Source organism: Raphanus sativus, chromosome 4 (genome assembly GCF_000801105.2).
Source record: "Raphanus sativus cultivar WK10039 chromosome 4, ASM80110v3, whole genome shotgun sequence".
NCBI classification, from domain to species: Eukaryota; Viridiplantae; Streptophyta; class Magnoliopsida; order Brassicales; family Brassicaceae; genus Raphanus; species Raphanus sativus.
This window is the reverse complement of record NC_079514.1, coordinates 31,616,329-31,633,635: the sequence shown is the minus strand read 5'-3', so window position 1 is coordinate 31,633,635 and position 17,307 is coordinate 31,616,329. Positions and strand designations below refer to the sequence as shown.

Here is a 17,307-nt window from a genome sequence, read left to right as displayed (position 1 = left end):
TAAAATATGATTTGGCCTTTTCTAATGTCTAGCGCCATAAATTTCTCCAAAAGCGACTCTGGTTTACTAGAAGTAAACAATAACACTTCAAAATGGTTTGTAGAAATGATTTTTTTTTCTTTTGTAGCAGGCTTAGGCTTAGATTCATATAGATTATGCATGCTTATAAAGGCCTAACATGTAACCATCAGTGCTGCAAACCTAGTTTTAAACAAACAACACAAAAGCTCTTCAAATCCCATTTGGAGAAAGTAAGTATCAAATGAAACTCAAGACTTGTGCTATGAAAATAAAACAGAGACTATATAAATCGTTTGATAATGTTTACAAGGTCCCAAAATTCGTAGAATAAAAATTGAAATATACAAAAAAAAAGAAATATACAGAAACAATGAATATGAATCAGCCTTTGAACAGCCGAAGACGTGACTTTGAACTTTTTGCAAGTTTTGTTTTCAAAGTATTATCCTTCACTCCTTGACCTATCCCAACAATAGCAGCAGACGCCTCGGAGGAGCCAAGAAGTTCAGCTGCTACGGTTCTCGAAGTCCATTGTCGAACTGGACTCGCTTGTCTCCAAGAAGATGGGTAACTACTACAAGAAGCTTCCCCAGTTTCGGACAACAATCTTCTGTGTGTCCTAATCATTTCCCCCATCACGTCATTCTTGTTTGTACTTCCATTCTCTTGTTTCTTACCGTTGCTCTTCTCAGGCTCCGCATCATCATCTTCTTCTTCTTCTTTGATGGTTTGTGTCTTCTTCTTCCCGTTACACGACATAGCCCACGCCATTTGATCCTCAAACTTAACTTGGAAACTCGACGGACTTCCTTTCGGCTTTTCATCGTCTTCGTTTACATGAGACTCCTCCACAGGTTTCTTGAGCTCGAAGCAATTCGAGTCGCTTCCCCCAGAGTCTTCCTCGCACTCCACATCACGCGGCGGTGCGCTCAACGCATTAAACGGAACAGATTCAAGCGAACTCCTACGCTTATCCTGAAGGAACGTCTCGATCTCAACCCCGAGCTTATCCAACACCGAGCTATCTCCTCCTCCTTCTAATCTCATTTGCATCCTTTCGTCGATCCAAGACTCCGCCACATGAAGAACCATCTGATCCTTATCCAAATCCTCGTGCTTTAAACCGTGAAACTCCTTGATCCCTTTAGCAAACTCATCGCAGAGCATCTCCATCATCTTCTTCGACTTGTTCCCTCTCTCAAGCTCCTTGACGCACTCAGACAACGAAAGCTTCACTTCAGAGAGCTCTCTCGCCAGTTTCCTCTGCGAACTATCGGAACGTTTTCGAAGCTTCCGCTCGTCTTCCAACTCTTTCCTCACAGCCTGAACCCGTTCGACTTCTTTGTTCTTCCTCGAAAGGTTTTCTTCGGCGAGCTGCTTCACCACGCCGTTCAGCTCGTGCCTATCGGCTTGTTGGTACCTGAGAAGCTCTTTGATTCGGAGGCGCGAATGAGCCAGCTCAGTTTTCAGAGATTTTATCATGGAGATGTTGGCCGCGTGCTGCTCCTCGAGGGTCCAGATACGGTTCAGTACCTTGAGAAGTTCGGTCGATGTCTTGAGATTGTAATGAGATTCTTTAGATGGTCTGCCTCGGAACTCCAGTGAACTGCTTGGTGTCACTGCTTTGTTGTATGGCGCAACCTCGAGGGAGCTTCCGTAACTAGCGGGGGAGACAGGCTGAAGAGCGTGGTTGTTTCTTTCGAGTGATTGGTGATGTTTCATCAGCACTTGACCGATCTGCCTCCTTAGACTTCCCGCGCTCTCTGGCTGTGACAACAAATACTATTTTCAGAACCATAAAATCTTACTCAACACGATATTAGGTTAGATGGACTTCCAACCTAAAATCAATCGGTGATAAATAGATTGGTCTATCTATCTTATATATTACTAACGATCATTGACTTTGACTCTAATATAGTTGTGTTCAAGATTCAAGTTAAAGTCATTGCTTACAAGTAAAAATTCACTTCTTCACTAAACTAATATAAAGCTAACAAACTAGTTTAACCTTTTGTCCTTCACAATTGAACCAACCCTAATGAGATCCAATATAACTTGAGCTAGAAAGGCAAGAACAGAGTAACAGCTGGATGAAACTAAGTACAAACCAATCAATTGTAGCAAAAAAGGAAGAGAGACCTGGTGATCAGGAGAGGGATCCCGGAGGAATTGAGAGAGGTCGAGACCATTCTCCTTAACCACCGCCTTGCCGTGGCGCTGCTGTCGGCGGTGCATTTTAGCAGCAGCAGCAGGAGGAGGAGAAAAGAAGGAGCGGTGATCTTCTTGGTAGTAGTAGTAGTAGTGATGAAACTCCCAGAAAGCAGCAGCGAGCTTTCGTGATGAAACAACGTCTGGTGGTGAGTAGAATTTAGAAGAGGAGAAGCTAACGTGCACCGGAGTTGAAGGTCCATCTCCATTATTATTATTTTTAGTAGTATAATTCTTCAACTTTTCCACCAATCTCTCCACTTTCTGTCTCTCTCCATTTTCTTCTTCTCCTCCTGTTACTTTACTTTCCATCTTTTTAGGTGAAAAAGAAAAGCAAAAAGGTTTCGCCTTTTTTTTCTCTTTAAATCAAATCCAAAATCATACATACATATCTGGCAAATTGTCTTGTGAGTTTGTTTCACCTGTGGTGTGTGGGTGTTGTAAGACCTTGGATACTTTGAAGTGGGGTTGCGCTTAATCTTTTCTTTGATGGCTACAATCCAGTTTGTTTGAGTCCCATCACTTTCACATTAAGTCCTTACCAGTTACAATTAACAAATAATAATATATTAACACGTGAAAATCTGGGATGCTGTAATATTCCGACAGTACTGTAACTCCTTGTTCTTTGGCGTGTGTGCGTCTCTTTCTTTGTATTGTGGCATTTTCTTCTCCGGGAAGAGAAATGAATATTCAATAGCTTTGTGACAAGGCCGGAGCTCAAATTAATATTTGGGCTTTTTCCTCATCTGTAAATTCTATTAGCAAAACAAAGAAAGATCCCTTGTAAGAGCCCATACAACTTTTACAAGGGAGCCATCGATATTTTATACAATCATTTAAATTCTTTGTCTTTTTCTTTTGGCAACATTTAAATTCATACTGAATAGATATTTGATACGGTCTTTACTTTTAGAGTCATTGAGGTGAAAATACAAGAATGGAAAGATATTTAGGTACAAACGCGGTCAAATTTTTATTTAGGTATCGTGCAATACGGATGGTGGGAAAGTTACCAGTTTATCCCCTACATCGCATATAAATCAGATCAGGTTATGTCTGGAAAGTCAGATAAAAATGACGTTTTGTCTTCACATGTTCCACTTGCAACGAAAGCGGTTGGACGAGAGAATGGCGCGTGCATTTCACATTTTTGTTGTTCAATATTATTAAATTTTAAAAACGTTATATATAGTTGGTTTTTGTCATAAAAGAAAGATGCATTGCGTGGGGTACACTTTCTAGAGTTGGTCTTTGTCATATATAGTTGTTCAATATTATTTCAGCTACGTTGGGTATACTTTGTAGAGGATGAGAGTGAAAGTTATATGTTTTTACGATTGCTTTTAATAGTGCCTACATAGTAGAGTTCCTGTGTCGATATAAGTATGCAGAAAGCGAATAGGATTAGTTTGGGATTTACGGCAAGGGTAAACAGTTACCATTATTGACTTTACCAAAAACTTAAATAATCTTTGCTTCATGCATAACAGATGCAATTACTCTTACTTTTAAGTCTTCTTATCTATACTATTAAAAGATAAACACTAGATTTTGACCCGCGCTTCGAAAACGCGGATTTTATTTGGATTATAAACAAAATTTAATATGAATTAGTTCTTGGATTTTATATATTATTATGTTATAAAGTCGTATTATACCGAATGTAAATTATATAAATTATATAACTATGAATTTGTTTATTTGAGATTTTGTGTGTACACTCTTATGTGGTTCTCTCTTAGTCATGTGCATTTTACCCGAATAAAAAAAATCGAACTGAAACCGACACAAATAAATAGGTTCGGATCTGGGATTAAAGAAACTACTATTGCGTATTTTTTGGATCATGTTTCTGTCCGAGTCCGGATATCCAAAGTACCCAAATTATTTTGTATATATTATGTATATTTGAGTATTTAAGATATGCTTCAGTATTAAAGATATCTTTTTAAGTTTTGGATTCGGATTTTGGTTATAGTTTCTGATTTTGGTATAATTTCAAATATTTTAATTATATTTCATTTATTCGAATAAAACTTTGGATATTATTGGTTCTTCAAGTAAAATTTTAGGTAAAATTTAAGGTTTTTTGGATATTTGAATTTTTTTTAGTATTTGTTAGGATTTTTGGGTACTTTTTGTGTTTTCGATTTTTCATATCTTCAGGTATTTGGAGTTTTTTTGGTCTTAAATACCTGAACTGACTACGACTCAATATATTCCCAAATTACAGGTATTTTATAGGTACTTAAACTATGGATTCGAACCGACCTGGATTCAAAAATGAACCAATTCAAACCAAAATTGATTTTTTTTAAACATCTAGTTGGGTTCAAATATTTAGGATCCGGAGAAATAAGATCTGAGAGGAACCAATACCCGATCTGAAGACCTGAATGCCCAGACCTACTTCTGCATTATATTTATGTGCATTTTATAAGGAATTATATTTGTTGAATTTGTGAGACTTAAGATTTATTTGAGAGACTTTCTGGCTAATTTAATAATACAAATTTGTAGATTGTTTCATTTTGATAAAAAAAAGTTAGGGTTAAAATATTTTTTATAAATACTTTTTATAAAAAATAATTTAACATAATATATATTTTTTTTTAAGAGATAGTTTACTAAAGTGTTTTTTATGTTCTTTAATATATGCAACTCATTTTTATAATTTATATGTAAATATTGTAGGTCTATATTGCTTCTGCAAAAAAAAAAAATAGTGTAGGTCAATATTGATATACAATATGGTATATAACATTATTGCATAACAACCATAATATTAGATGATAAAATATTTTAGAGAAAATTATATCATATGAAATAATGAGTAATATGATTCGTTAAAAATATTTAAGATTTTGGATGTTTAGAATGTTTAATAGTAGGATAAAAATGATTTTTTGTTATTGACTAATACAGACTCAGTAAGATAAAAATGATAAATAGTTACACTTACAACCTTTTTAGTAGATTATTTTGAATGATTATCTTCCAATAGTATTATTTAAAATTTAGTGTACAAAAATCATTTGATATTTTTTAACTATAATGGGTTGAGTAAATATAAAACAGAAAAATAGATTTGAGGTATTAGTAGTAAGAGAACTAAGGAATATAAGGCAGGTATTAATTTGTTGGATTAATTAATCCCCTATATATTAATCCTGGAACATTACAACATTGTTTGGTAGCCACGTGTCATGATGAGAATTATTCTGAGGATTGTTAGAGAAATAAGTTGGTCCATCTACACATATATTATAATTTTTATTAAATAACTATTAAATCAATTATTAATATACAAAATAATATTCTCTATTGTTTCCTTAAATAAAAACTACGGAACTTCCTAATATGATTGACATATATATCACCATTAATGATTATGAATAATAAAGATTTGATAATAATTTTTTATCCTCTATACTTTTTGTTTAATTTTTTTTGTTAAAATAAATTAAACAATCACATTAAGCATATAATAAAAAAAATTATATTTTTTCTTATATGTTGTATTTCAAATTTTTTAAAACGATTATAAATTACTAAAAATGGTACAAGCCTCACATTGAAAATTTTGTGATCAATGGTAACTTTTTTCAGTTCAGCCTATCGTTTTTAATGGGTCTTGAACATTTTTTAATGATTAACTAAATAAATCACGTACATAAAAGAAAGTGTTTTGGTTTAAAAATTGTTGCATACCCAAAATCAGTATGAACCATCGTCGCTTTCATTTAAAATTTGGTTACAACAAAAATATATGGTTGGGAAAAAAATTCGAATCCAAATAACCGAACCAAATCCAATCTACAAAATAGTATAGAACTTTAATCAATTTGGTTAGATATCGGAACATGTTTAAAATTTTTGTATCTAAAAACCATAACCGAACCCGATTCGGACCAAAATATTTTGGGTATCCGAATATATTCGAATCAAATTTATATACTTAAATATATTATTTAAAAAAAATAATATCTCAAAGAAATATACAAAATACTTAAAATGTTTAAATTGTCCAAAATATTTAGACATATATAAAAATAGTAAAAATTATATATTTAAAATAACTAAACATTACTCAAAATACTAAAATACTGAAAATATCTATTCATTTTCTATCCAAATATTTAAGTTAAACCAATTTTTATGTTAAATTTAAGTATTTTGATATACATTATTCAAATTTATATGTAACATATAAAGATTCGAACCAAATTTGCAAAGATCCAAACCGAACCTAACCAAACCAAATGATATCTACCCACATGTCATCCCTAATCAAATGTAAAAAAAATATTGATAGCAAAAAAATGTATTATTTATTTAAATACTACATATTTAAAAAAAAGTTCACCCCGCACAAGGCGCGGGTTATCGTCTAGTTATAGGGTATAACTAAAGCGTTATGTGTTGCATTAATAACGTATATCCGGGTATTAAATTGATAAAGTAGGTTCCGCACATTAAAAACCATCATATATTAAATTGAGAAAGTGGGTCCCACACATTTTATATTATTCAGTTGAAGAGGATCAGTTTAGTTAAAAAATATTTAAAGTTTCTATAAAACCCATAATAACAGCTAATACCCGGGATCTAACTATCGGTTGAACTAATAGATGACCCAATATCCAATCTGGTTTGGTTTAAATTATTATAGTTAGAGTATTCTAATATATATTCATGAATGTTTAGATGAATAATAGATATATAATGAAAGTGATGTTCTAATTTTAATACTATTTTAGTCAAACTAAACTTTCATATTGTTGTAAGCGTAATGGATCAATATTTGAGAGGATGCATATTAAAAATGAAATATATTTGAGCATCAACAATTTATATACGTCTATTACAATTTACTGATTTATGTTTGTAAATATAATTTTCATTTATTTAGTAAGTTTACTTTTGTTAGTCACATGTTATTAGATTTTTTTGATGTTTTGTTTATGACTTATGTTAAATTTAAAAGTTAATTTCATTAATCGCATTAATTTTGATTTATATTTGTATTATATATTAATTTATATTTATATTTTTCTTATATATATATAATTATATTTTACAACTAATTAAACTATTGACACATACTCTCTTGCATCAATTTATGTTTTAATGTAGTGTTTTATGATATAATTGTGTTAATATATTTGTTGAATTAGTTAATATTTGATAAATATATTGCATGTGTTTGAATAACCCGTAAAACTATGTTCGTAAAAAAATCAATAATAACATGTTTTATCGTATACTAAATATTAATAGTATCAAACTATTACTATTTTTATCACATATATATATGTATATGTATATCTAGTTTTGATACTCTAAATATATGAATTATATTTTTATATATTTAGTGAGGGTTTTGAAGAAATTGTTTTTTTGCATTTGGATTAATATATAGCTGTATGTATACAAATTAATAGATATATATCATTATTTATCAAATAAATAATTAAAATATAATTAATTTATTATTAAATTTCGTATTAATTAAATTATATTCATTAGTTTAAAAATAATAAATTAGTTAGTTAGCTCCTTAGTTTTAGGCATGATGTATATTTAATATTAACTAAGTTAAATATAACTAATTCAAAGTTACAAATAATTATTTTTCAAAAATAAAAAGATCAAATGATCATGTGGATTATAAATATATTAACAAAATTAGTTGATGTGATTTAACATTATTTTATTTTGTTATAATTTATTACAGTTTATATATTACTTTTGGTTTATTTTGAATAAATTTTATCTTTAGTATTCACATTATACATTTAAATACACATATATTTTAAGTCTTGATATGTTTTTATTTTATATCATAACTCTTAACTTGTTTAAAATTGTTTAAAAATCTTGTTTTTAATATATTCTGTATGTGGAATGATAATTAAAAAAAAGTTAAGTATTTTTTCAAATGTTTTTAAAACATAAAACGTTTCTTATATAAATATTTAATCAAATTCGATTTTCTTTTGCACATATGTAGGAATCGGTTGCATATCGAATAATATCTCATTATTAATAAATACTTGTTAGATTAAAAAACTTTATGTGATAATAATTAATGTATTTATTTTAGTTGGACTGTTATAACTTTTTTTGTAGTCCAAAATATAGGCGATAAATAGTGCTCATGTTTTAATAGTATTGATTCTCAAAAAATCTACTTATGAAAAGTCATTGGACCTATTCACTAGAATTTATTTATACTCAATATTTAATTTCTAATCATAGCATATCCTAAATAATATACAATTAGTTATAAATGTAACAAATCGTTTAGACCCATTAACCTATATATTAAGAAAGTTCAGTTAATTACAATATCTACACAATTATATTCGTAAATAAAATCTTCAAAGATTGCCAAAGAAAAAAACGAATTTATGAATAAAATCATATGCAATTCACGTGTGAGTCAAAATAACATATTTAGTTTAATATTTTACTCAGCAATTATATTCTAATATATTATTATTTCAAGTCTCAAAACCATAACATATTTATTAATAAGATCAAATTCATGATACTTTATACAAAAATAACAATTTAAATACAGCCCAATACAAATATATTTAAAGAAATTATTTTATCACCCAACGTTAAAATTCTTATGTAGTAACATTATACACTATTTCTTATACACAATAATGGATCTATAATATTTAGAAATTAATTATCAAAATAAACTAAGTTTATATCATATACCGTGCCATCTTACAAATATAGTTTTAAATGCTTACAAAATCAAATTTGATAAAGAAGAGTAACCAATATGTTTAAAACTAAATTATGTATCACGTTAAATTAATTTTTATAAAAAAGACTTTATGATAAAATTTGTTATCTAAGATAAATGTACATTTTTAATAACAATACATATCTACACTATTAAATTAGCCAAAAATCTATCAAATACATCTTACGTCTTACTAACTTAACAAATATGAATTATAAAATTCACATAAAATATAATAAAAAAGGAAAATATGGGCATTTGAGTCCTCAAACAGGGCAAGGATCAGTTCCTTGCTGGTCCAGATCTTTTAGATCCTAGACATTTGAATTTAAGTAAGAATTAAAAAAGTTTAATTTAGATTTAGATCGGTTATTTTTGATTAGAAATCGGTTGGGGTATATAATTCAAACACATGTTAAATACCTGTATTTTTGGGGTATATAATAGGTTCGGATTAGTTAAAGTATTTAAAACTCAAAAAGACTAGAAATATCTGAAAACCCAAAATATATAAAACACGAAAAAACTCAAAAACAAAATAAAACCCAAAAAATCCAAATATCCAAAACCTTAAATTCTACTTGAAATCAGACTGAAGAACCGGAAATACCCTAAATTTTATCCGAATACTTCAAATATATTTTTAAAATTTTGATATTTTACCTAAAATTCAAATCAAAACCCAAAAAAAAAACTCAAACACGAAACTTAAAAAATATCTTTAATACCAAAAACTTATTCAAAATAACTAAATATACAATTCAAGTACTTTGTATACTGATTGGCCTCGGAAGACATAGATTCAAACAGAGACCTGCGGATTCAAAAATATACCCAATAGATAGTTTTTCTTAGATCAGAATGGTTCTGAACTGAGTCTGCATTTTTGAGTGGTTTGGTTTTTCGACTTTTGGTAAAATATCTATATCTACAAAAGAGTTACATAAGAGTGTGCATACAATTTTTAATTAAACTAATTTAAAAATTGTAAAATTTTAAGCAAATTCTCTTATACAATATAATATAACTTTGTAACATAATATATAACTATTTATAATTTAAAAAAACCCCGTTTTTGAAGCGCGGTCAATATCTAGTTATTTACTTAATGATCAACGAAACGAACTGCGTTTAACTAGTAGAACTGTTCTGTACTCTATCGAAACAACTGTGGTTTGAATTTCTACAGTGATATGCAAAATATATTAATTTTACCAGAATATTCGTTGCTTTATTGGTAAGAATGGAATATTCATGATTTTGTTCACATCTGTTTGAAGTTTCACCCAAAATTCCATGACGCCGTATTCTCCAGAGCAAACGTAGACATATGATTCATTATTAATAATCATGTTGTTAAGATTTTATTGAATAATATATGCATTTGAGATAGTTAAATATGAATAACATCACTTGTACATAGATTTGGCATTGCATCATTAACACTAATAATATATTTAATCAAAATAATAATGACTTCTTTCGGCTTAGAAGATAACACAATTGCTTTAAATATAATCTGAAATGGCCCGGTATGAATAAAAGACACAATTTATTAATTTAGATTCCTATTTGGACCTAATCTTCTAGACTTCTAGCATGTGTATATTTTATTTTGTGGACCTATTTCATATTTCATTTATAGGAAATATATTTTTTTTTTGGGCAAAGGGAAATATAATTTAAAGTAATACTTACCAACATACCATTTGCAGAGATTTTGTGTATATGTCAATATAGGTAGGTAACTTTTGTATTCATTCATCTATTGTATATTCTTTTAAATATATTGATTATTTTTTGTTGGTTTCAAATAAATCAGTCCAAATCATTTACTTTTCTAGACTCCCTAATATATAATACAATATTATATCATAAATTAGTATATATATTAGATATAACTATATTTATATATAGTTATCCATTGCAGTGATACAAATATCATTTTCAAACTATTCAATTAATCAATTTTCAGTATTTATTTATTGTGGCTCCTCAAAAATGTTGGTTAGGTGGTCTAAAATATATGAATGATATAAATTCACACATATATATATATATATATATATATATATATATATATATATATATATATAATTAAATATTAGTTTTAAAACTAAAACTTTTGATTGGATATTATTCATATATTTTAATAATATAATAGTAACATTTATATATCAAAGCAAAAAGATTTTTAATTTTGAATATCCATTTATACAATATCTTATAGAATTATCAGTTTTTATAACAAAGACATCATAGTCCTAATCCATATTAAATATATATATGATAATAAGTACTTAAATATTCTAAATTTCTCATTTCTCATTTTAGATAAAATAGTAATATATTTTAACCAAGAGATCATATTTTAGAAATATATTTTTAATTCAATATGTATTTATTGTTTATGTAAGAAAGAAATATTTTTTTAGAAATGAAACTTTGATTCAAATATGTGTTTATTTATCAAATGTATTTATTGTTTATGTAAGAAAGAAATCATATTTCGCAAACCATATGAATTATACATGTAACATTGTATATCTTATAATCTAGAACTATGTAATAACCCGTGCCTTGCACGGGATGAGATTATTGATTTTGTTATCTTTTTAATAGGTATGAGCATTTGGGTATCCGTTGGGTACGGATTAGTTCTTTCGGATATCGACTTTTCGAGTTTGAAAATTAAGTTCCGTTCGGGTATTACAAAATTCTGAGTCGGGTTCGAGTTGGATTCTTCCGTGTTCGGGTGGGCCCGATTTTGATGTAAAAACCCTGAAAATAACCGAATAACTAAATTATCTGAAACATGTTTGGATAATAGTAACCAAAGTAACCATATATTACCCGATTCGGTTAGGATATTTTGTATCCAAACTACCCAAAAAAACCAAGAAATAACTAAAATTACTCATTAGACACTGTTTTGAGTATTTCTATCCAAACTATCATATTTTATACAAAAAATACACAAAATAATTAATATATTTATTTTTAATCCTAATTTTAATTTTTGAAATAATTATATATAATTGTAAAAAATATTTTTAAATATATATTTACATTTTGGATATCTTCAGATACTCATTCGGTTCTCGGTTCGGATCGGGTTGAATACTGGTTCTTCGGAAACATCAGTTTAAGATCCATTCAGTTATATATCCCGGGTCTGATCGAGTTCAGGACCCTGATTTTCGGGTCGGTTCTTCAGTTCCAAAATTTTTTCCCAGTCCTATTTTTTAAGATAAAAAGAGATTATGGTTCTTATGTAATATGATTTTTTTTATGGTTCTTATGTCGAACCAATGGTTTCATTTTTAATTTCTAAATGCTTGAAAAATCAAATAAAATCTAAATAATAGTTTAAGAAAAAGGACATCCAATATTATTTGTATTGTTTGTACAAACAATTTTGGAGACATTTTAAGATTATGTATTTTATATAAGATAATCTAATATTATTTGTGTTGTTTGAACTTTCATATATGTTAGACATAATATAAAGAGTTGTATATTTATATTCATAGAAATTTGTTTTTATTGAGTTTAATAATTTATAATTCTTTAGTAAATTTGTCTAAAATTCATAGGCAAATTTTATATTACCTTACTTAACCGACTATATTTAATATCTTCTATATTCATTTTCTGTTTGAATATGATTTAGTAACTTATATAAAATTTCCTACTCAAGCTAAAAATCATCAAATTAATTAACTAAATATTTTTTAATATTATTAACATACATTTCAAAAAGACAATTATAAATATATGTCAAATTGGTTTAGACTAAATCAATTTTGTACTTTGGTTTAGACTAAACCATTTTGACTTTGTTTTTTTTACATCAATCATTTTGACTTCGTTATATGGTTGGATTATATAGATATATAGTCACCGAGTCAAAATTCATCCCATTCGACAAAAACATGCACCCCTTTTCTAATTTTTTAATAATATGTAAAAATGATTTTCCAAAATGATTAAAAAGAAAAAAATATGTAACATCCAACCACACATCGACTTATTTGATTATTATGAACTTATTAATATATCTAAGTTTGTCGTGGATCATCAGGTGGTAATCTTCTTATATGGTGAATTCACCTTATTAATTTACTCTCACAAACAAATCGTGTATAGAGTGTTATATTTGCTGTGCTGAATATATACACCCGCAGACGTTCTTGAAAATTATGTTATGAAAATTGAACTTTAGATCAAGATAGTTCAAGTGAACCAATCAAACCAAATATTAAATTCAGTGATGTGTGATTTCGACCGGCTGAAACATTATCTCGAACCAAGTTTGGTTTGTTTCTAATTGATTTTGTTTTTTCAAATATTCTTCTATACTTTTCTTGGTTGGTACAGTGTGAGTTCAGAATGTATGTACTCTCATCGTAAACGAAAAACAAGACATAGTTTAATAAATAACTGACGATAGATTTACACAAGACAAAACCTTTTTTTGGCATTACTTTTAATATAACACAAGTAGACTTAAACATCAGTAGTGGTAAGCTCTTGAAATCTTCAGTCTTCTCACGGTCGATAAAAACATTCTACAACACAAAACCCCAAATATACAACTGTTTAGTTTCTAAAGAACAATCTAAATAAGGAAATAATAATGTCAATGGAGGAACAAGACTACGTACTCCCACGGAACATCCCCAACCATCATCCAGTTTAGTTTCAATTTTGATGTTTGAATTGCTATCAGTTTTCATCATAAACTTTAACCAACGATGAGATAATAACTCTGGCAAATAAACAAAAAAAATCCTATGACATAGTAACTGGCGTAAGTATTCTAGTTCTGTCAATTTATCAATCTATTCTTTTAATGAGGAAACGATTTCAAAGCGGCTTAAAACAAAGAAAAAAGTAGTGAATAATTAGAAAACTTTAGATATATAAACATCTTTTCTATATGTATTTATACATATACTTACAGAGGATGGATGCGTTGAACATGAAATCTAGGGTTCTGATTAACTCATGGTAGCCATTAAGAGACATGAGATCGATCTTTCTCCCAATTGGAACTCCCTCCATGTTCACTTTAACGTAAAAGCTCCCTACGCTGTTACACTCGTTCTCTTCTTCCTCCTCTTCCGCCACCGCAACCGTATAATCTGCCGTCGGATCTACAACAGAGTACCCATAACCACCGTTGAAGTATTGCGTCCCTGAGGATGCCCCAAAGCTGAGGATGCTTAGGTTTCGAGTACTCGAAGAGCCACCGTTAAGCGCTGCATCCACTTCGGGAAAATCCGTTCAAACGTAACAGCTTCCCTTGCGTTATTGAAGATCAGAATCTGCTCCAACCTTCAACGCTTGCATAGCGTATGCTAACGTTGAATCAAGCTTCCTCTCCTATCCATTCTCTAATGCAAGACTGTATGGCAATGCATAAGGGAACTCAGAAGAACACATCTCGCTTTGGGTTATGTTCGCCATGAACAATGCTTGTTCCTTTACATCCTCGCGCCTCCTCGTATTTACACCTTCTCTTCCTCCTCGCTTAGTAACCTTGACAACTAAAATTAAAGCCAGATACGTATGTTTACGTTGAAGTAGTGTTTCAAAGAGACAAAGAGACGTGAAATAGAAACAGAGAAATCTCACCGAGAAAAATAAGACGTGCATTGGTTTTTTTCTATGAAAAATTCGTTATGTTCCTTGTCATTTAAGCAAAAAAGGAAAAAAAGTTAAGCATTAAATGTTGCGTTTTTCTTCAAATCGCTCACAGAGTAACACGTGGAATGAAGTCTTCTCATGCATTCTGGTAAAAATCGTTTAAGGAAAACCTTAAAAATGCTTCTCCTTTAATATATAGGGGATGAATTTTTTTTTTTTTTTTGAAACTTATCTAGAATGAAAATTGCAATTAATATTTGTTTGTTGTTACATAAATATAGATATAAAATAAAAATTAATATATTATATTTATATCATAAATTCTGTAAACTATCAAAATTAAATTTTATAGAATATTATATATGCATTTATACCATTGGGATAGTTTGTTGGTATGGATACTGTCATTGCCTAGAAACAATACGTCTACTTTCGGGACTTTTCAGTTTTGGTGCTGCTGTAATCTATGAATTATGGAAGGAACAGAATAGAAGATTTCATTTGGATGTCACTTGTAATGAAGGTTTCCTCATCCGGCGTATCTTGCACACATTGAATAATCAATCTCGCGCCAGACGACTACTGGTTTTGATGTGGGTCAGGAGCTAATTCAACAATGGAATTCACTCTAATCGTCACTACAAGAAAACTTGTCTGTTGCAAGGGAAAAATGCATTGCAATTCCGTTGCAAATCGCCGATTGCAAGATATTTGCGAGCGAACTGATTCCCTCGCAAATCCTTAGTCGCAAATTTAAATCGCTTGCAAAACGCTCGCAAATCTGCGACGAACAAGTTTTCCTTGCAAATTTGCAACGAACGTATTTCCGTCGCAAATTTGCAACGGAAATATCTTCCCTCGCAAAATTTGCGAGGAATTTAATTCTCTTGCAAATTTGCAAGAGCTCTGCATTTAAAATGTTTCCTCGCAAATTTTTTTAAAAATATTAAAAAAAAATACAAAAATAAAATTACAAATAAATTATATAATATATATTAAACTGATACATTTAGATAAATGTAAATACATGAATATATAAAAATCTTAAAACAAAAGTTAATTTACAACAAGCCGGTTTAGTTAATTAAACCAGTTTAGTTGATTAAACCGGATTAAAGCTAACTAAACTTAATCAATTCTAATTCTAAAAGAATCTCGAACCCTAAAATGAAAGAGCCGCCTCCATGACTCCTCCGCTTCTGGCCTCCTTCGCCGCACCACCAGCCGCACCACCACCCCTGCGACCACGGCTCCCCTTATCTCTTCAACCATCAAGCTTCTTCTCCATCCTTCAACTTCCTTTACCAAATGAAAGAAATCAAATCTAACCGTGGTGTGGTGGTTTGGTGACTGCTTCTACATTCCTGGAAAAAAACAGTTCAAAACTGAGAGACAGAGAGAGAGAGAGAGAGAGAGAGAGAGAGAGATAGAGTTCGAACCGTGGTGGTGGTGGGACGCTGAGCACGAGCTTTGTGGAGTAACGTTCATTGGTGTGAAAGACAGAGAGAGGTGAGCCGGCGTGAGAGAGAAAGAGGAGATCCGGCGGTGTGAGAAGAGAGGAGAGCCGTCGGCGAGTAGAGATCTGGTGGTGTGGTCGGAGAGGAGCCATGGAGGTAAGCATGAGAGAGCAAACACGGGAGAGCGAGAGAGATCCGGCTTGAGGAGAGGAGGCGACCAGAGAGAGGTCCAGCGAGAGGAGAGAAAAGATTAAAAAAAAAATTGGTTTTTTTCTTGACGGCTCGAACAAATGAAGAGCATTAGGTTTATGTAATTATATACGAACCCTAGTTCTGGAAATTGCGACGGAACTTAATTCCTTGCAAATTTGCAATAGATTTGCGAGAGAACCATTGCAATTTCCTTGCAAATTTATAATTAAACTGTTTTAGGGTTTTGTTATGTTTTCTGTACATTAATATGTTTCTTTATATTTACTTTTTGAATTTTACTTTATAAACAATTTAAAATTTGAAATTAATTAATAAAAATTATTAGTTTTAAGATTTTAGTTAGAGTTTATGATATTGGTGAAATTGGAGTATGATATATAGGGTTAAGGTTTAAAAGTTTAGGATATTGATATAAGATTTTAAGCTAAAATTTGAAAATAAATTTGAATTCATTTTAAGAATTAATAGTTACGTTTGAAAAATTTTTATTTAGAGTTTAGATTTAAAGTTATGAATTTAGAATAGAGGTTAAGTATAGGGTATTGAAATTTGAGATTAATTTTTGAAAAAGAAATAATTTTTGGTCTTATATTTAATATGTTAGGTTAAATTTAAGATTTAATGTTAGAATATTAAAGTTTAAATTTTTTGTTTGGAGTTTAGGGTTTAAAACTCGTTTAGGGTTTAGGGATTTAAAAAGACAAACTAGAGTTTGGAAACATGGATTTGCAAGGGAATTGCAACGGAGCCCTCGCAAGTCCCTTGCAAATTGCGACGGAAATTATTCCCTTGCAAATTTGCAATAGATTTGCGAGAGAACCATTGCAATTTCCTTGCAAATTTATAGTTAAATTGTTTTAGGATTTTATTAGGTTTTCTATACACTAATATGTTTTTTTATATTTACTTTTTGAAAATTACTTTGTAAGCAATTCAAAATTTGAAGCTAGATAATTAAAAATATCAGTTTTAAGATTTTAGTTA

General features: G+C 29.8%; 1 protein-coding gene, 1 long non-coding RNA gene and 1 pseudogene across 2 annotated transcripts; all 3 read right to left on the bottom strand.

The window, feature by feature from the left end:
• Window positions 1-284: 284 nt before the first annotated feature.
• Window positions 285-2,649, bottom strand: LOC108848880 (uncharacterized protein At5g41620). The gene is made up of 2 exons (XM_018622332.2): window positions 2,164-2,649; window positions 285-1,788 (listed from the first exon to the last, which is right to left on the bottom strand). The coding sequence occupies exons 1-2, from the start codon at window positions 2,542-2,544 to the stop codon at window positions 403-405; spliced, it is 1,767 nt and encodes a 588-aa protein (XP_018477834.1). The 5' UTR covers window positions 2,545-2,649; the 3' UTR covers window positions 285-402.
• Window positions 2,650-13,517: 10,868 nt separating this feature from the next.
• On the bottom strand, window positions 13,518-14,397 carry LOC108850703 (auxin-responsive protein IAA20-like; annotated as a pseudogene).
• Window positions 14,398-15,623: 1,226 nt separating this feature from the next.
• On the bottom strand, window positions 15,624-16,702 carry LOC108851507 (uncharacterized). The gene is made up of 2 exons (XR_001949324.2): window positions 16,093-16,702; window positions 15,624-16,017 (listed from the first exon to the last, which is right to left on the bottom strand). It is a non-coding gene; the product is annotated as an uncharacterized LOC108851507 (long non-coding RNA).
• Window positions 16,703-17,307: the final 605 nt, after the last annotated feature.